Genomic DNA, 21,964 nt, shown 5'->3' with positions numbered 1-21,964 from the left:
TCCAAAAAGCACCCAGAGATGAATTTGCTGCAGTCGTCTAAACACAGAAGTAGAAAGAAAAAAAAAAAGGCAGTTTCACATAAAACATTTTAATATACGTCAATGTATTATTTAAGCATGTGCTTCTGAAATACAAAACATTTCTGCTGTGACCTTCCAAGTGGTAGCTATCACTGGGAGAATTCAGAGATAACTGTTACCCGAAGTGGCAGGCTTGTCTCATTATCTACCCAATACAGAGCTGTCATCTCATTTTGTTATATAAAATATGGAAAGGATGAGCTCAGCCAGAAATGGTATCCTTTAGTCTCATGTACTGTATGTGGAGTGATGCAATGCCCACTTAACACATTTTCTTTGCAGGTTTGTTTTCAAGAAAAGTAACACAGCAAACCTTCAATGTTTTAAACAGATTTAGCAACAAATCAACAGTGCTGTAACTTTCCTCCCAAAATTCCCACTAGAAATGGACATGAACAGAATGAATCGGAAAGGTCTGACATTAGATAGTAACGCCAAAAACTCCACAGCTGGTGAACACAACATAAAAAACACATGCCTTTTGAAAATGGAGAAAAAGATTAATCCAAGCAAAGAGGACACTGAAAATATAAATTTTATTCATAGGGTATTGTTCTTTACATTCATAAATAGTATTTTAAAATATTTACAAGGTTTGAAGCAAAGCAGGGTAATACTTGGAAAACATATTTTGAAAATCAATATTTTATTTTGCCATGTACTGCATGGAAAAAGAAAGCCATGGCATATGTGTGTTAAGGCCTGCAAGGTGTAATATAATAGATACCGCACATCTCAAATCAGGCCAGGCCAGCAAAGAGCTATTAGTTATTTATATTTCTCCATTCAATATAATACAAAATTTGTTTGGTATGATTTAAGAACTGCTGGGAAAGGACTTAAAGTTATTTCAATTTATTGGCCAAAATCTGTAATGCAAAATTAATTTCACAGAGAGGTCCACATACTGTACATAAAAACAATAAAACTGATATTGCCATTCATTGAGTGTTTTGGAGTAAGAAAATTAGTCTTTAAATCTGGTGCCAAGAAACAGTTCATATGTCCGCACAATCAGATGAAATGAACATTCTATTTGTCCATTAATGCAATTGAAATAGTCTATCTGCTGGAAAAGAACCCCCTGAAAAACTCTGAAAATATGGATTTGTCACCTTGTAAATCTGGGATGTCTGAGTCACACTTCTTTCCATCACCAGTAAATTGCGAGGTATCACCTAACACAAAAGAAAGCAACACCACCACAATTAACACAAAAAAGAAAAATATGTCTGTTAAAGTTCTCAACTAAACCTTCTACAGTGGATGGATTACTTCAGTAATACAATTTGACACTGGACACATTTCCTTCACCTAGGAACCCACAAAGAAGCAACATTAGATCCAACCCATGTGAAAGGCTAATGAAATATTAAATTCTCAACATTTGTGCATTTAAGTTTCAGGATTTCAAACATTTCTGCGATTTTATTTGTAACCTCTTTTTTACTTTTACATTTGCAACCTCATACATTTGTGGGTTTCATGCACAGTAGAGAGAAAAATTAAATGCAATACATGCAAGTCTGAGGAGCAGATAGTATTCTTACTAGGCACTTCATTGATCTTCTTCACCCTACTGTAGTAAACTGCTCCCCGTGCATTTGTCTGGTCTTACAATTATGTCCCCAAACTGTAGTGCAAGTCCTCTGGGCTCTAAGCCCAAATGTGCAGTGTGTGATGCAGCCTAGTGAGAAAAATTTTGTGCTGGAATGTCAGCAGCCTCTGCCATGTTCCCTTATGCCAAGACCCTTTAGGATCTTAAGCAGCAAACGAAGCAGGCGCTGCTATTATAGTATTTCAAGGCAGAGTGTCCTTCACAATCTCCAACACCATCTGCCAGGCGTGTAGGACAGAGAGCTGCGGGCAAGGTCAAGAGCTCTCCAGTCAAGGCATCTTCCAGCAGCAGAGACTAAAGTTTTTTTTTTCTTCATTGAGATGTTAGCACAAAAGTTCACAGAGTTCTATAAAATGACTGTAGAGAAAACGGTTTTGCATGTTACCACTTGTATTTTGTGTACTGCATTTAATGGGTTATTCCATGGTTACTACGTTATGAAAAGTGCATATTATAAAGAACTTCAGCAATCTTGCAAAAGATTAGTTTTTGGTTGTCACTGGAACTTAATCCCCTATTCCTGTAAGTTTAAGGTATTAACATTCATGAAATTTCCTAGGAATGCAACCCCCCACAAAAGCTGAGGATTGACTGTTTAACAGCAAAGAGGGGAAAAAAAAAAACACACTTCAGTCCAAGGGTATTACAATCACACTGCATACTGTGTAAGTAAGGACGCATCTGCTTACAATTCACCTCACAAAAAGATACAGCAGAACTGGAAGTTGTGTATAGGGAAATGGCCAATTGCATTTTCTACTATTGTACGATAGGGCGGCACGGTGGCACATGGTAGTACTGCTGCCTCGCAGTAAAGACACCTGGGATCGCTTCCCGGGTCCTCCCTGCGTGGAGTTTGCATGTTCTCCCCATATCTGCGTGGATTTCCTCCGGGTGCTCTGGTTTCTCCCACAGTCCAACTACATGCAGGTTAGGTGCAATGGCGATTCTAAATTATCCCTAGTGTGTGCTTGGTGTGGGTGTGTGTCTGTGTGTGCCCTGCGGTGGGCTGGCACCCTGCCTGGGGTTTGTTCCTGCCTTGCACCCTGTGTTGGCTGGGATTGGCTCCAGCAGACCCCCCGTGAACCTCTGTTAGGATATAGCGGGTTGGATAATGACTGACTATTGTAAGATAAGAGGCAGACTTTTTTCATTTTGACTAAAGTTTCACAGTGGGCTAATCAAGAGATTCAATATTCTCCATGGCGACGTTAGTCAAATATAACTGTTTCAGTTAAATACTGAATCACAAAAAGGTTATTAAAAATACTGAAGATACAAAGACATGTGCACTCAAGGCAGAAAAGAGGGGAAAAAAAAAGGTATTGTTAAAAGAAAAATCCACCCAAAAATGATTGTTTAAATGTTACTTGCCCCATGTGTTTTATAGTGACAGCCGAGAAAAATATTTAATCTCATGTTCTCTTATAGAACAAGATAAAAATGTTTATGATGCAATAGAACAGCACTGGTGACCAGTCTGTGCAACAACAATGTGAAAAAGTCCATGGAAAATGTTTGTGCTTCGTGAAACACAGTCATTAACTGAAACAGAAACAGCTGTGTAGGAGGCTTAAAACTGGGTGAGGAACAGCCAAACTCTGTTACCAAGGCGAGGTTGTGGAAGACAGTTTCATGTCATGGCAAGATTGAGCACAGCAACAAGACACAAGGTAGTTCTACTGCATCAGCAAGGTCTCTCCCAGACAGATTTCAAAGCAGACTGGGGTTTCAAGATGTGCTGTTCAAGCTCTTTTGGAGAAGCACAAAGAAACGGGCAACGTTGAGGATCGTAGACGCAGTGGTCGGCCAAGGAAACTTAGTGCAGCAAATGAAAGACACATCAAGCTTATTACCCTTCAAAATCGGAAGATGTCCAGCAGTGCCATCAGCTCAGAACTGGCAGAAACCAGTGGGACCCAGGTACACCCATCTACTGTCTGGAGAAGTCTGGCCAGAAGTGGTCTTCATGGAAGAGTTGCAGCCAAATAGCCATACCTCCGACGTGGAAACAATGCCAAGCGACTTAAGTATGCACAAAAACACAGGAACTGGGGTGCAGAAAAATGGTAGCAGGTGCTCTGGACTGATGAGTCAAAATTTGAAATATTTGGCTGTAGCAGAAGGCAGTTTGTTTGTCGAAGGGCTGGAGAGCGGTACAATAATGAGTGTCTGCAGGCAAACAGTGAAGCATGGTGGAGGTTCCTTGAACGTTTGGGGCTGCATTTCTGCAAATGGAGTTGGAGATTTGGTCAGGATTAATGGTGTTCTCAATGCTGAGAAATACAGGCAGATACTTATCCATCATGCAATACCATCAGGGAGGCGTATGATTGGCCCCAAATTTATTCTGCAGCAGGACAATGACCCCAAACATACAGCCAAAGTCATTAAGAACGATCTTCAGCGTAAAGAACAACAAGAAGTCCTGGAAGTGATGGTATGGCCCCCACAGAGCCCTGATTTCAACATCATTGAGTGTGTCTGGGATTACATGAAGAGATAGAAGGATGTGAGGAAGCCTACATTCACAGAAGATCTGTGGTTAGTTCTCCAACATGTTTGGAACAACCTACCAGCCGAGTTCCTTCAAACTGTGTGCAAGTGTACCTAGAAGAATTGATGCTGTTTTGAAGGCAAAGGGTGGTCACACCAAATATTGATTTGATTTAGATTTCTGTTTTGTTCATTCACTGCATTTTGTTGATTGATGAAAATGATTAACACTTCCATTTTTGAAAGCATTCTTTGCTTACAGCATTTTTTCACACCTGTCTAAAACTTTTGCACAGTACTGTGTGTGTGTGTGTGTGTGTGTATAAAATTATATACAGTGATCCCTCGCTATATCGCGCTTCGCCTTTCGCGGCTTCACTCCATCGCGGATTTTATATGTAAGCATATTTAAATATATATCGCGGATTTTTCGCTGCTTCGCGGGTTTCTGCGGACAATGGGTCTTTTAATTTCTGGTACATGCTTCCTCAGTTGGTTTGCCCAGTTGATTTCATACAAGGGACGCTATTGGCAGATGGCTGAGAAGCTATCCAGCTTACTTTCTCTCTCTCTCTCTCTCTCTCTCTCTCTCTTGCGCTGACGTAGGGGGGTGTGAGCAGGGGGGCTGTGTGCAGCTGCTTCCTGAAGGACATGCTGCACGGAGCTTCGCATACTTAAAAGCTCAAAGGGCACGTATTGATTTTTTTTATCTGTCTCTCGCTATCTCTCTCTCTCTGTCTTCCTGCTCCTGACGGAGGGGGTGTGAGCTGCCGCCTTCAACAGCTTTGTACCGGCGGTGCTTCGCATACTTAAAAGCCAAAAAGCCGTATTGATTTTTTTTTTTGACTGCTTGCTTTGCACTCCTTTGAAAAGGAAGATATGTTTGCATTCTTTTAATTGTGAGACAGAACTGTCATCTCTGTCTTGTCATGGAGCACAGTTTAAACTTTTGAAAAAGAGACAAATGTTTGTTTGCAGTGTTTGAATAACGTTCCTGTCTCTTTACAACCTCCTGTGTTTCTGCGCAAATCTGTGACCCAAGCATGACATTCTAAAAATAACCATATAAACATATGGTTTCTACTTCGCGGATTTTCCTATTTCGCGGGTGGCTCTGGAACGCAACCCCCGCGATGGAGGAGGGATTACTGTATATATATATATATATATATATATATATATATATATATATATATATATACACATATACACACACACACAGTATATATGCACACACACGTATAAATAAATCCCAAGTGCTTTCCTTGCTGGCTGCCATACTCCGACAAGCCTCACTTTGTATTATTCTTTAGCTCCCTAATCAACCGTAAACACAAAAGTGGACCACTGACCTCCTTTACTCCGAGTCACTGTCGCCTCCTCATTGCCATTGCTATCCCTTACAGTTCTTCTCTCTTCAACAGTCTGAATACAACAATGGGGAAAATGGAATTCAAAAACAAAAAGTGCATCATCATATATTGCATTTCAACAAAGTATTAATTTTCCTCCTATCCCATTGACTCAAAGGATTACTCTTCACACACAGTAAATGAAAAAGGTTACAGTACTGCCTACTATTGTTGCTAACATAAAAAAATAAACTAAGACATTCCTATTAGATGTCTAATCTTTGATATTCTACCCAAAAGAAGTATTTTTATAGTTTGAAAATACTGTTTCAGTTTAAACAGCTGTCACACCTTCAGAATTATATTATTGTCTAGATTAGAAAATGAGGAGAAATACAGGAGTACCAGCTTCCCAAATCAAATACTTAAGTTTACTGAAAATAAAAAGACGTCTAACTCAAAGTTTAGTTGAGTAGGTACGATATTTCTTACAGAAGGATCTACTTTCTCTCAAAGCAATTAACACATAAATCACATTATTTATGATAGTAGCACATCAAAACTAGGTAAATATGTCTCATTCAAAACTTGTCTCTTCTCTTCCAGACACCATGTAAACCACACACACTAAAAACACAAAAATCAAACCATCAAAACAAGTCATATTTTAATAGAACAAAATACTGTACTTTAAAGGTCTGGCAAAAAAGTACAGATTCTGTACTAAAACAACCGCCTTCTATTATCCATAACAATGTAATGCTTTCTCCATTCATAAATCAGGTGGTAGCCTTTGAAAAGTGTACAAAGAAAAATCACTGAATGCATAATCCCAGGATTTTAACAATAATAATTTTTGGGTCTTAAATTTACCTAACTTCAGGTGCATGCATTATTTAAACATTTAGCTTCTATAGCATTTACAAGACTGCTTTACTGTTTTTATTGTAAAATAAAAAATATTTTAAATCCTCCCTCCCTGTTAAGCTTTTCTTTGCAAAAAATAATGAGGCTGTCGAATTAGAAACACAAGCCTAATTTTTTTTAAATTAACATTTATAGTAATTAAAACATCTATGTCTTCACAAACACACTTTACATAAAGCAACTATACACGTGATCCAAAAAATAAACCTGCTCACTTCCACAACATAAAATGTCATCATACTTACACCATCAGGAGCTATTACTTTAGTAAATGAGTAGCTCTTAAAGTAGGATTTCACTTTCGGCTCAGGAGGCCTCAAAATTTCATCAAGCCCTTTCTCAGAAACCTGGGAATCTAAAACTAAAAAAAAAAAAAAAAAAAAAAAAAAAAAAAAAAAAAAAAAACAGCTAAATTAAAACATTAAAAAAAGAAAATGGAAACAATGTGCAAAAGCAGTGCAAATAGTTCCAAATGATTTAGAACAGTGGCTCCCAAACACGATCCTGAAGACCCACTATGGCTACAAGTTTTTGTTCCAAGCATCTTCTGTTTTTCACTGGACTCCTAGACTAATCAAGTCAGCTATGTATTTCACAGTTTCTGTGTTGCAAGGTCAATGTAGAAATTATAAAACTAAGCTTAGTAAATTAAATATTAAAATATACAAAGCAGCTATATGGGGACATGTAATTTTTCTTTATTCTAATGCAATTTCCATCTTGCTTTTTAGTATGTCTGGCACTGAAGTAGTTGCAGCCTTTTTGTCATTTAGTGTTGTTTGCCCGGGTGTCTGTTCTGCTCAATTTTTAATTGTCATCATCATCTGCAACTGTAGGGGAATCCCACTTCTCAGCCTTCCTGTGAAGGCTAATGCCAAGATTCTGAAAAGGAGCATCTGGCTGTTGGTCGAACCTTGGTTTAGAAGGAACAATGCAGATTTTGTCTTTTTTGTGGAACACTGGACCAGATTTTTACCATCAAAAGGATTCTGGAGGGTTCATGTGAGTATGCCCAACCAGTACACAAGTGTTTTAAGGACTTAGTAAAAGCATTCTCAAACCCACAATCTAATTCAGGGTCATAGTGGTTCAGAGCCTATATACACCAACAGAACTGGAGACAAGGCAAGAAAAAGCCTTGGCTAAGGCACCAGTCTATGTCAGGGGTGTGATATAGCGGGTCCGCGGCTCTGAAAGAATAGCCAGTTTTTAAATAAATAATCACTGCACTCGCATCTTAAGGCGGGGGCATGGTAGTGCGGTGGGAGCAGTTTCCGGGCACGTTGCGGAGCACAGGTGCGGGATCGCCCGTGTCCATAATTGATGCCGGGACCTGCTAATCGCCACATCCCCATTATAAAAAGGAGAAACCCAAGATCAGAGAAAACAAATAAAAGAAAAAAGAACGGAGAAGTAAGGTTAGTGAAGAGAAGAGAAAGGTGGGATGAGAAAGCCAGTGCAGGAGCAAGCAAGAGAGAGAGGCTCCCAAATTGGAAGAGGTGGCATCTAGCAGAACCCGTACCATCACAAGGGGCCACTAACGCATGCATACATGCACACAGGCAGGATCAATTTGGAAGCATTAATCATCCTAACCAACACATTTCTGGGGTTGTGGGAGGAAAGTGAAAACAGGCCCGAGGAGAATGTGCAAATTCCACATAGACAGCATTTGGGCATGGAATTCAAACTCAGGATACTGGATATGTGGAGTGGCAGAGCTGCCTACTGCACCACTTTGCCGCCCAGTTCTAAAATGACCCACAACAAAAATGTGTTATATGTATACATAGAAGCCTTTAATAAGGGATTAAAGTAATGAGTGTAGTCAACATTCCAACAGTTCTTAAACTTTTTTCTTATAAACATCCAAGATACAGCAGTACATGCAACACAAACCCTTTAAATCCTCCTTCTGCATACCTTTATCCTCTTTTACAGAACTATCTTCCTGTCCTGAATGGATATCCCTCCAAGCATCTTCAAACTAGAACAAGAGATAATTCAACAAGTTCAGGGAAAATTGTGTAAACATGGAGTACAGTAATCCCTCCTCTATCGCGGGGGTTGCGTTCCAGACCCCCCCCGCGAAAGGTGAAAATCCGCGAAGTAGAAACCATATGTTTATATGGTTATTTTTATATTGTCATGCTTGGGTCACAGATTTGCACAGAAACACAGGAGGTTGTAGAGAGACAGGAACGTTATTCAAACACTGCAAACAAACATTTGTCTCTTTTTCAAAAGTTTAAACTGTGCTCCATGACAAGACAGAGATGACAGTTCCATCTCACAATTAAAAGAATGCAAACATATCTTCCTCTTCAAAGGAGTACGTGTCAGGAGCACAGAATGTCAGAGAGATAGACAGAAAAAAGCAAACAATCAGAAATCAATAGGGCTGTTTGGCTTTTAAGTATGCGAAGCACCGACCGGACAACGCAGCTGCTAGGAAGGGAGCAATGTTAAGGTAGCCTTTCAGCATTTTTTTTTAGAGGTGCATCCGTATCGTCTAGTGGTGTGAACAGCCCCCCCACTGCTCACACCCCCTCCCATCAGAATGTCAGAGAGAGAGAGAGAAAAAAAAACAATTAAAAATCAATACGTGCCGTTCGAGCTTTTAAGTATGCGAAGCACCATGCAGGAAGCATATCGCTTGACAAAACAGCCACATTTAAGCCCAGCAAGGAAGAGAGCAATATGAAGGTAATCTTTCAGTGTTTTTTGAGGAGCGGCCGTATCTTCTAGGGGTGCGAATAGCCCCTGTGCTCACAATATATTTGAGGAGTTTTATTTAATACATAATACGCGCTCTGGTTGGGTAGCTTCTCAGCCATCTGCCAATAGCGTCTCTTGTATGAAATCAACTGGGCAAACCAACTGAGGAAGCATGTACCAGAAATTAAAAGACCCATTGTCCGCTGAAATCCGCGAACCAGCAAAAAATCTGCGATATATATTTAAATATGCTTACATATAAAATCCGCGATAGAGTGAAGCTGCGAAAGTCGAAGTGCAATAGAGCGAGGGATTACTGTAACCCTCAAAAATACAAAACTCAAAATTTACTAGATATTTTATTGTTCAAGGCAATTTAGTATTGCCAGAAAAAAAGTTTGGAATAAATGAAATAACACTTCATTAATTTATTAATTTTAATTATTGCTACTGATAGATCTTGCAACTTTGTCATGATGTCCCATTGTCTTCTAGTAGTTTGGGGGAGGAACGATCTTCTCAGTCTGTCAGTGGAGCAGGACAGTGACAGCAATCTGTCGCTGAAGCTGCTCTTCTGTCTGGAGATGACACTGTTTAGTGGATGCAGTGGATTTTCCATAATTGATAGAAGCCTGCGGAGCGCCCTTCGCTCTGCCACAGATGTCAAGCTGTCCAGCTCCATGCCAACAATAGAGCCTGCCTTCCTCACCAGTTTGTCCAGGCGTGAGGCGTCTTTCTTCTTAATGCTGCCTCCCCAGCACACCACCGCGTAGAAGAGGGCGCCCGCCACAACCGTCTGATAGAACATCTGCAGCATCTTATTGCAGATGTTGAAGGACACCAGCCTTCTAAGGAAGTATAACCGGCTCTGTCCTTTCTTACACAGAGCATCAGTATTGGCAGTCCAGTCTAAATTTATCATCCAGCTGCACTCCCAGGTATTTATAGGTCTGCACCATCTGCACACAGTCACCTCTGATGATCACGGGGTCCATGAGGGGTCTGGGCCTCCTAAAATCCACCACCAGCTCCTTGGTTTTGCTGGTGTTCAGGTGTAGGTGGTTTGAGTCATACCATTTAACAAACTCATTGATTAGGTCCCTGTACTCCTCCTCCTCCTGCCCACTCCTGATGCAGCCCACGATAGCAGTGTCATCAGCGAACTTTTGCATGTGGCAGGACTCCGAGTTGTATTGGAAGTCCGATGTCCGAACAGGATCGGGGAAAGTACAGTCCCTTGTGGCGCTCCTGTGTTGCTGACCACAATGTCAGATGTGCAGTTCCCAAGACGCACATACTGAGGTCTGTCTTTAAGATAGTCCACAATCCATGCCACCAGGTATGAATCTACTCCCATCTCTGTCAGCTTGTCCCTGAGGAGCAGAGGTTGGATTGTGTTGATGGCGCTAGAGAAGTCTAGAAACATAATTCTTACAGCACCACTGCCTCTGTCCTAGTGAGAGAGGGATCGATGTAGCATATAGATGATGGCATCCTCCGCTCCCACCTTCTCCTGATATGCAAACTGCAGAGGGTCGAGGGCGTGTTGAACCTGTGGCCCCACTTTAACCCCTTGTGCACCAAGAGGTATTTGGCATTATTGCACCTAAATTACATACCCAAAAATAAACATCAATTACTAGTATATTGTAATAAAGGAGGTGCAAAAGGCTGAAGAATAGCGAGTACAACACTTCAATTTTTTTTTTTTTTAAAGAAAGTATTTATAGGATTAAAACCTTTGTTGACATCAATATTAACTAAATAAAACACAAAAAGTTGGGGCTTTAGGAATTTCTCTCCAAAAAACTGGATTTAACAGTACATAACAACAACAACATCGTATGATGCACAACCCTGGAATCAATTTTCACATTTGTCACATTCTGTGAGCTATTATTGTATCAAGTTCAGCATCACAACATTGTAAAGTTATACTATGGCACAAGGTGCCCCCCTGTTTGGAAACATTGTCCCTTCTTTTTGGAAACATTTAGTCTCTTGCACCTAAACAATCTCTCAAAACAAGTATTTCAGTTATCCATCCATCCACTCATTATCCAACCCACTATATCCTAACTACAGGGTCACGGGGGTCTGCTGGAGCCAATCCCAGCCAACACAGGGTGCAAGGCAGAAAACAAACCCCGGGCAGGGCACCAGCCCACCGCAGAGAACACACACACTAGGGACAATTTAGGATCGTCAATGCACCTAACCTGCATGTCTTTGGACAGTGGGAGGAAACCGGAGCGCCCGGAGGAAACCCACGCAGACATGGGGAGAACATCCAAACTCCACGCAGGGTGGACCCGGGAAGCGAACCTGGGTCTCCTAACTGCGAGGCAGCAGCGCTACCACTGCGCCACCGTGCCGCCCCTATTTCAGTTATCTTCTATCTAAATATAAATATACACACACTTTATATACAGTAACTCTAAAGCAATAAGAACAATTTGCAACTACAGTTAGGTCCATAAATATTTGGACAGAGACAACTTTTCTAATTTTGGTTCTGTTCATTACCACAACGAATTTTAAATGAAACAACTCAGATGCCGTTGAAGTGCAGACTTTCAGCTTTAATTCAGTGGGGTGAACAAAACGATTGCATAAAAATGTGAGGCAACTAAAGCATTTTTTTAACACAATCCCTTCATTTCAGGGGGTCAAAAGAAATTGGACAATTGACTCAAAGGCTACTTCATGGGCAGGTGTGGGCAAGTCCGTCGTTATGTCGTTATCAGTTAAGCAGATAAAAGGCCTGGAGTTGATTTGAGGTGTGGTGCTCGCATGTGGAAGATTTTGCTGTGAACAGACAACATGCGGTCAAAGGAGTTCTCCATGCAGGTGAAAGAAGCCATCCTTAAGCTGCGAAAACAGAAAAAACCCATCCGAGAAATTGCTACCATATTACGAGTGGCAAAATCTACAGTTTGATACATCCTGAGAAAGAAAGCAAGCACTGGTGAACTCAGCAATGCAAAAAGACCTGGACGTCCACGGAAGACAACAGTGGTGGATGATCGCAGAATCATTTCCATGGTGAAGAGAAACCCCTTCACAACAGCCAACCAAGTGAACAACACTCTCCAGGGGGTAGGCGTATCGATATCCAAGTCTACCATAAAGAGAAGACTGCATGAAAGTAAATACAGAGGGTGCACTGCAAGGTGCAAGCCACTCATAAGCCTCAAGAATAGAAAGGCTAGATTGGACTTTGCTAAAGGACACCTAAAAAAGCCAGCACAGTTCTGGAAAAACATTCTTTGGACAGATGAAACCAAGATCAACCTCTACCAGAATGATGGCAAGAAAAAATTATGGAGAATGCGTGGAACAGCTCATTATCCAAAGCATCCCACATCATCTGTAAAACACGGTGAAGGCAGTGTGATGGCTTGGGCATGCATGGCTGCCAGTGGCACTGGGATACTAGTGTTTATTGATGATGTGACACAGGACTGAGGTGTTCAGAGACGTACTGTCTGCTCAAATCCAGATAAATGGAGTCAAATTGATTGGGCAGCGTTTCATGATACAGATGGACAATGACACAAAACATACAGCCAAAGCAACCCAGGAGTTTATTAAAGCAAAGATGTGGAAAATTCTTTGCTGGTAGCTCCGAGCACAGGGAAGGAAAAAAGCAGCCCTAAGCCACAGAGCTAGTCATACAGACACATGTACCTAAACCAGCGTTTCTCAGACACTTCGGAGTCCCAGGAGGCCGTTGCCAGCTAGCGAGCATATGACACTTCCTACAGTTTAATCTGCCCCGCACTTTTTACCCCAATCAACACAGACTTGCAAGATTTTTTATTTTGTTTCTAATTGTGCTCCCTTTAACCCCGTGAACTACCCAGCCACTGTTTAATATTTTTTTCCCCCATTTGTAATCGTACTTAATTCTCCCTTCTCAGATGGGGCGGTGATGGGAATATGCCAGTAGTGAAGCTGGATAAGGATGAGATCCGGACAATTATTTTGAGGATAGTGAAATCGGTTAGTTGGGTCCTGTTCTCTACTTTGAAGTAAGCTTTAGCTTCAGGAGCAGCAGGTGAAGGACTATTTTATAAACGCTTTGACACGTATGAACAGTCTTAATTACGTGAAATTTCTTCTGCCCTTATTGATCATCAAAGTTCAAAGCAGCTGGATAACCGCCAGTAAAAAATTTTCAAGCTATTAAGTGCCTCTTTCACATAACTTAGGATGGTCTAATATAAAGAAGTACATTATGTTATACACTAGATTTTAAAAACCTCTTTGAATTTGCTCCTGGTGCTGTTTCCTGCCTTAAAAAACCAATATGACTTAGAGATGTTAGAAACCAAACACTGGAACTGTTCTTGCATTTAAAAATGTATTTGTGTCCAAGTCAGTTCTGTAAATTGTTTTTTTATATATATTTTCTATATATACATATTTATCAATATTTTCATTAAAACTACATGAAATGCTTACAAGAGAAACCTTACCAATACAAGAATTAATATGGTCTGAAGAATAAAATAGCCACCTAAGTGTGGAGAATATAAATGAAACTTAAGGAATGCTATCCACCAAGTCTTTGACTGCTAACCTTCAGACTTCATTAACATTTTCTTTCCATTGGAACTATGAACAAGGTCTCTACCTCTGTATTATCAAAACATGTATGACCTCCTGTTTGCAGCACTGCTGAACAGCTAATCTTGCAGGTATAAATACATTAGTAAACTGTAAATGAAACATTTGCTTGCTTAACAAAAAACAACTGACAATGACTTAAGTATTACTTATCAACAGTGATTTGCATAATACCCATACTTACCCTTCTGAAGGGACTTCGAGGCCATTCGGTGGAACCTGAAGGCCCTGGTATATGGTGAGGCTGGTCAGCTGCACAGCTTTCATCCTTCTGCGAGTTAGGGAGGTGGCTGTCAGGATATTTTAACATGAAGTCTCGGAGGGAATGTCTTCCCTTTCTAGCTGGGCCTGTTCCATCTCTAAATGGTTGTTGAGCAGGCATTTCTATGCTTGGAATTTCTGTCCATAATTGAGATAAGATAAAAGAAAGAAAAAGATTGCATAAGACGAGTTGTCTGATTTTAGTTACAGATACATAAATGTTTACAAACTTACTTGTTTGAAGAAATAAAACTGAATGAAGTACTTCAAGATGAAATGTAAAGAAACAACTACTGTATGGAACAGATTCCATACTTTTTAAAATGCTTCTGTCTAAATAGAAGTATTTTATTATTATTTATTATTTATTATTAAGGAAATATACTCAGTGTAACCTAAACATCAGCCTATGTATTTTAAAAATAATGGTAAGTGTCAATGACCTTGTATAAGCATGTGTCTGTGCACATGTGGGAATGGTGCCCACAGGTTTGGTGCCTATTGCTGCTTTGAAAAACTCCAGCCTCCACAACAGTGAAGTGGATGAAGCAAATTAAAGAGTATTTTGCAAATATGAGTGATCCCATAGTCTGATTTAAATTGGATTAAATTGCCTTACAGCCCCTATCACTCAGATATGAAACATGTTCGGTAACTTATGCCTGACTCGCGAGATAAGATTAGACTATAGGAAATACAGCAAGTATCCAGAACACCATGCTAGCCAAGCTCACCAAGTTGAGGTTGAATTTGGCAGAAAGTCATAAGATTTTAAACAAATGGAAAGTCACTCCACATCCAAGCGCAAAATCACAAAATGTAAAAGGCTATGCATGCAGCGCATTTGTTTGGCAAAAAGGACAGCGATTTTTTTTTTCCTTTTTAGCTGTGAAATGGAACTTTAGTTAAAGACATTTTTTCTAACCAAAACGTGCATCATAAAACCAAAAGAAACTCCATAATGGAGTTTCTCTTACAATGTGGCTTCTGGCCATGCGTGTTAATATACAGTATACTATACCAGGGTAGATGAAAATGCACCGAAAAAAATTACATACCTGCAAAAACAAAGAAACTGAATACAAACTAGCCCATACAATATGTGTTAAATGACATCATCTCTGGCAAAAATAAACAGGCTCTAAAGGCTCTTGATTCTAGAAAAAAAAAAGTTTGCATCTGGCAGGCTTGCTCCCAAAAAAGCCATTCAAATAAATTTCTTACTACAGGGATGCTGAATAACATCAAGAAGAATACTTTCCTTTGTACACAGATTTGATCTCAAATTCCATGCATCTTATCTTACTTGAAAATTTGTGTACAAAGAGGTATTTATAAAACCTATTCCATTTTTTGGACATTCCACCTTAAAGACTTTTATTCATTTTATTTTATTCAGGAAGCATACACACTTTTCTATAAGCACTGCTCCAGTAGGCTGCTGCTCTCTTTCACTTTCTCATGATGGTAAGAGATTTAGGCAAAAGCAAAAAAATATTACAAATAAACAAATAAAAACTATTCATTAGGTTTAGCTAACGAAATGTAAAAACCTTAAAACCTAAAGAAGAAAATGGACTGATAAAATGCAAACGCCATTATCATACTAATAAAGACTCAACAGCAAACACTAAAAAGGTGTGTTTGTATAATCCTACTGAAATAAAATCAACTGCAATACTAAAATAAACTGCATTGACTTTGTAAAATAGTATAGACATCCTTATAGACGTACTATATGCAAAAATGCTAGCTCTGTGCTTAGGTCTCTTTACAAATGGACCTTTGAAAGCTATCATTCAAACAGCCTGTTCTCAATTGAATCTACGGTAACCTGATTACCTGAATCTGGTCACCTATTGCATTGACTATAACAACTTACCCCAAGCAATACATTTTAACATACCAGTAACTCTTAGTACTTGAGTACCAAAATATTTGCTGTGACTTCTGCCTCTGTTGTCAGAACCTCCATTTCATTTGAGGGAAAAAATAGTTTTTCCCTCTTAACTTGCTGTTCACTTGTTATTTTAACAAGGCTGGCAGCTCCTTTCTGTTTATATAGCATAATATTATGTGAGGATGTTATCTGTGTGGAGACAAGCAGCCTACATGAGAGGGATGCGTTTCTCTATATGGGCCGTGTTCAAGCATGGATCTGAATCCAAAACTCTAGCAGCAGCCCTAACCACTCTGACATAACTTTAAGCGTTAGGTGGAAAAACCTCTCTAGGCATTTACCAAATTCTCTGGATGGCACATCCCACTTATCCATTCTTTGAAAAACTCCATCTATGTCACGAAACAGCTCTTCAAATCCAAAGAACTCATTAAAGCCTCTTCCACCTGGTCCAAAGTTAAAACCATACCGGAAATCTTCACCAGTACGAGAGTCTTGGCCATCTTCATTGTCATCATCCTCATTCATCATTCCTTCAAAAAAGAGGTCTCTGAAAGAAGAGATAAAACAGAAATTGTTTCACAAATGTTTTCAAACATTAAAAGCTGGAAATGTTGCTGGCAAAACAGCAACACAGACCATAAAGTTACAACTGATAATATGCTTTTAGTAGCATTTCTACTACTGTCTGAACAAAGACAGGTTGATTACTATTGATTTTCAACAGTAACTAAAATAAAGACAAACTGCAAAAAGCAAACAATTATATTTAAGACATTAGCACATTTTTGGATCCTCCTCTGGAATTTAAGGAGCCTAGAAAATATAAAACCGTTACTGAAGACAAAGGCACTTATATTCAGTTATACATTTAAGACAGCTTTCTTGTTCCTTTATTATTTTATCTGCTTGCATGGAGCACATCAAGATTTAAAATTCAATGCAATGTATGAACACCTTTATAGATATTCTTCATAAAGATTTACTATCTACCTAGTCATGTGATAATCTTACATTTTACATTACAGCTGTTTTGTCAGGATAACAAACTCATCTCCACTAATTTATACAGCAGTGTTGTTTTTTTGAAGGTAGTAGTGAAGGACAGAATAAAAACAAAACTGAGTGCCACTATGAACAATTCTGCATATCATCTTTAAACACACTGGAATATGCCTGGATAAGGCCCCATTGTGACTGTATCTGCCAAGAACGAGGTCTACTTTCTTTTTTGTCATTCTGATGAATTTGTGAGAGGGGTTTGTTCTTCCTCATAATATAGTAATATTGTTAATTTATTTAGTGAGCTTCTGAAAAAGAAAAAGGAAAAAAAAAAAAACTAGATTTCCCCCAGAGACAAATAAAGTTCTATCTAAGAGTTTACAGATTCACTACATGCAACACAAATGACCAAATGTTTTGTGGTGATTATAAAAGGAACTCTTTAAAAAAAAAAAAAAAAAAAAAAAAAATTGTAAAGAATGACCATATGAAACCGATTCATATATTTTCTCACAAAACATAGTACAATAGGTTTACACAGATTATAGTAAAAAAAAAAAACAAAAAAAAAACAAAAAAAAAACATTTACTCTTTTGATAAGATTTCAAACTAATTTTAAAAAGGGTTTAAATGTTTATGACAAGAGTGGAGTGTTAACATGATTTTAAAATTCTAAAACATAGCCACAATCAAATATTGGTACTAATGGCTAAAGAAATGAGCCATAAACCACAAGGCTGTTCCATTTATCATATCTTCAGTTGTCTCTGCTCTAACTATTCAAAACTAAAAAGCAAACAATTGTAAACAAATGAGCAATAAATATGTTGGTGTTTTAAAATACATTATACATGACAAAAGAGTTAAAGTAGCAAATACAAATCAGCATTATACTCCAACTCACTTACTACAATTTAAGGTCTGACAGGGCTAGGTTTTATTCCAACAAGACTGTATGCAATGCAGGAAGCAACTCTGGACTGGAAGAACGTCACTGAAGGACCAAATTATGTACCCATTTGCAATGGGTCAAAAACAGTGGTTTTGAAAAAGTTATGGGGCAGCACAGTGCCATAACATAAGAATCCATGGCCTATAGTCTGAATCTTTGTCCGATTTCTATTCTTTGTGGAGTCTCCATGTGTCTTAAATTGGTTTTCCCGTATTAGGTATGAATGTGCACTGCAATGTATTGACACTTTATCCAGTTATTCTTTATTTACACCCGACGCTGCAGGACTACTGTCCTCCACAACTCTGGGCTGGATTATGTGGTAGGATGACTGTTTTTCAAAAAAAAAGGACAGATATGGGGGACATTTCTAAGGATAGTAACTAATGATCAACACAGTACATAAGTAACCTCAATTACTATGCTCCTGTCCTCCCACTAAGGTCCACCATTTCTCGCAATCTTGTCACGTCCCTGACTAACCTGTGCCCTATGGGTGAAAGGGCCTTCAGTTCTTTTGCACCCAGACTTTGGAAGGAACTCCCTAAATTAACAAGATCAGCTGACCCAATTCAATCTTTTTAATAAGGCACCTTAAAATTCATTTGTTCAGGAAGGCAATTAACTTACCCTGAAATTCTGATTCTCTCTGCTTACTTGCTTTGTCCAGGTGGTTAGATTATTTTGTTTTTATTCTGATTTATTGTCTTTCATCCTAATTCAAAGCTTTGTGTTTCTAGTATTTACCTTTTATTTAGTGTTTTATGCAGATATCACTTTGTATGTAATGTTGTATTATGCCCTGTTCATTTTGAATTTGTGTGCTTTGAGCATGGAAAAAGGTGCTATATAAAAATGTATTATTATTCTTACAAAGTAACAAATCTTTATTTTTTTTGAATAGAAAAAGTAATAAAGTTAATCAAATTTGCACTTCTTAGTAAATTTATTAAACAGCTGGCAATATTGCTATTTCTTTCTCCATTTTGATCTTAGTTTTGTTTTTCCCCCTTTCTAACACAACAAAAAATCTTAGCATCTGATGGAATAAGACAGTTAATTAGGTCAGGTCAGATTAGGAAGACTTTACTGTACCGAGGGAAACTTGTTTGCAGCAGAAATGTACAAAAACATAAGGCATTGTTACACAGATCTAATAAAATAAAGACAACAACTGACAACCGGCGTTATCATATATACACACACTCAAGGTTAAAGAGTAATTACCTTCAACAATGCGCAAAATAATAATTAAGCATTTAGCAGCATCCTTACAAATAACAGAATTCAAAATACATCTAGCTCTAGGAATAAAAGTGCTCTTCAAGAAATATTTTGCTGTTAAAAGGAACGATAACACCATTGCAACAATTCACTGGACAAAAGGTCCATGTCTGTCTTCTTTATCTTGTAGATGACTCACAATGGCAGAGTCGTCAGACAATTTCTGGGTAGGCCTATCCTTATGTGAACTCCTGCAGTCATTTGTTTGCTAGAAACACAAAAAAATGATAAACAGCAACCTTGGGATACCGCAAGATATCCTTAGGTTATCACAAAAATAGACATTAACATGCGTCGAGGTCAAGAAGAAGCGTGATTATTTTTAACTCGTCTTCAAAGTGAATTGTTTTTAAAGTGACGTTTGTATTGGTTGTGCTGTTCACTCCTAAAGCTAATCTGTCCCGTCCTCCAGAGAAAAACGTACCTGGCAGTTTGACTCAAAACAAACCTCTTACTGATTTCTAGAAACTTCTTCGTCAAGTTACGGCGTGTGTTAGTTTGAAGTGTCTACCAGCACTGACTTTTTCAAATTACAACACACGTTCTGTTCACAAGCAATAAAAAATCCCGGACAATCGTAGGAAAAATAAAAAATCCGGACCGGACCGATACTTCAGGCATCTAAAAGAGTTCATGTTCGAGAAAAAGAGCATGTCTGTAACTGTTATTCGTACACGTTCACATTAAGTTACAGAATGTATACAGAAACAGCAGTATTTTCTGTAAGCGTTTTACTCTTTAAAATTGGCAATAAAAAGAAAAAACGTCTCCGTCAACGTCTTCAAAGGGGACACCACACAAAGCGAAATATAAAGATGTCTATTGTTTTTGAAGTATGTTAATCTTCGTCACCACGTAATACAAAATCATAACTTGAACGCGGTATCTTTGCTCCTATGACTTTTACTGTGCGGTCCATGTATTTTCAACTGTCTGAACTTAACTAAATATCTAATAAAATATAAGTTTGCTTACATTCTTCGCTGTCCATGAAAACCATCCCTATGGAGCCCAAAGAGTCCCCTGAATAAATCCAAGATACTCATTGTGTTACGGCTCACGCAACAACAACCCTGTCATTACCCGATCTGCGTGCCTACTGATTTGCACGCGCAGGCCTACTAGAAGCCTAACATACCGTAAAGTGTTCACGCGGGCGTTAAACAGATTGGGCAGCACCGTAAAGTGTGTGATGACGTAGATTTTCAATACGCATGCGCACGAAGATTGGGCCCGCAACGGGAACAAGAGTATCCGGCTGCAGGCAAGAGTATCCGGCTGCAGGTCGCAGACTTGGCCTTCCACGCCCCTGGCCTTCCACGCCCCCGGCCTTCCGCGCCTCCTGCCTTCCACACCACGCCCCCATCATTCGCGTGCGTCCCCTGTCACATCGCTTTCGTTGAAAAACTAGTAACGTTGATTTACCATGTAACCGTAAAAGACGATATTAATATGACTTCCTGCAATCACGAGGCAAGAATCCGAGTTTCTCTTTATGGTATTACTGTCGTGTTTACTTTTAGAAACAAAAAACAGTTTTATAATTTATGAGTCAGGATTCGATAGTTAAAAGAAAGAGGGCATAACATATTTTTAGATTAAGGAAACCCCATACTAAATTTAAATGTGGATGCTCTAACTGCTATTATAGTGAATTCTATCATTCAAAATATTTGAAATTATTTTTATGGTACTTTTGTACTAAACGGCATGTCTGACATTATTTCTGGAACCTCGTTCAATAAAGGAAAATTCCGTTAATGACATTAATTTATTATGTTACAAAATAAATGATGATCAATAACACAACAAAGCAATCAACAGGCATGAAAATGAAGGTCTAAACTTTCGAGTTTAAAAGAAACTTTTAAAATTGTTTATATTGAACAATTTTTTAAATGATCCAGCTTACTAATACAGTTCATACTTTCATTTCCATTGTCTGTCTTGAATTGTGTTTTCTTAATTTTGTTCTACGCTGCTGCTATAATGTTGATAAATTTCAAGTGGAGTTATTAAACTTTCAAACGTTTACCTGATTTTTAATTTTAATGCATAATTGTTCTCCCTGGGACCCAAACTTATAAATATGTACTTATCAAAAAAAGTGAAGCTAATCTCTCAAATTGCTTAACAGATATTATATCGTTTGTTTTTCTAAAGAAATGCAAACATTTGAATTATTGAAAGTTGCACATCCATAAACCGTCGTTTTTATTTATTTTGGAACTGAACTAACAGATTTTAAACGTAACTTTAAAAATGTTTTGTTTGGGTCGATACAATAATTACAAATCAATTTTTTAGTGATTTTAAATCATTTAATCGCCATATACCATTTCTTGTATTAGGAATTTGTCATTTGTTTCATACCCCAACTTACTCTCCAAACGGAGATTTACGTTTTTGTAAATAAGATTACCGTTATTAGGTCATCGGTGTCACTGCCTGCTCAGGATTCTTCCCATAGTGTGTTCAGCTGTCTTTGACCACTTTGTGCCTGCGTGTGTCATCGTCTCTGTTGTCTGATTTGGTGTAACGCCTGAATCCTACAAAGTGTCCCCCTGGTCAGTGTCCCCTCTTGATTAGTTAAGGGGTTTTTTGATTCTGTCAGACCAAGTATTGTTACCTTAATAAATGCTAGCTTGATTTCTGGTTGTGTTCCTTCTGCCTTGAAACACGCTGTGGTGCAGAAACGTATTATAAAAAACAAAATAAGGACCCTCTAATGTGTCAGATT

The 21,964-nt window shown here is 38.6% G+C and overlaps 1 protein-coding gene across 1 annotated transcript; it reads right to left on the bottom strand.

Moving 5' to 3' along the window:
• Window positions 1-598: 598 nt before the first annotated feature.
• On the bottom strand, window positions 599-20,366 carry hax1 (HCLS1 associated protein X-1). Its single transcript, XM_028794048.2, has 7 exons — window positions 20,200-20,366; window positions 16,327-16,535; window positions 14,009-14,223; window positions 8,398-8,461; window positions 6,720-6,835; window positions 5,548-5,620; window positions 599-1,259 (listed from the first exon to the last, which is right to left on the bottom strand). The coding sequence occupies exons 1-7, from the start codon at window positions 20,268-20,270 to the stop codon at window positions 1,144-1,146; spliced, it is 864 nt and encodes a 287-aa protein (XP_028649881.1). The 5' UTR covers window positions 20,271-20,366; the 3' UTR covers window positions 599-1,143.
• Between the last annotated feature and the right edge of the window lie 1,598 nt (window positions 20,367-21,964).

Source organism: Erpetoichthys calabaricus, chromosome 2 (assembly GCF_900747795.2).
Source record: "Erpetoichthys calabaricus chromosome 2, fErpCal1.3, whole genome shotgun sequence".
NCBI lineage: Eukaryota > Metazoa > Chordata > Cladistia > Polypteriformes > Polypteridae > Erpetoichthys > Erpetoichthys calabaricus.
This window is presented reverse-complemented; position numbering and strand designations above follow the sequence as displayed.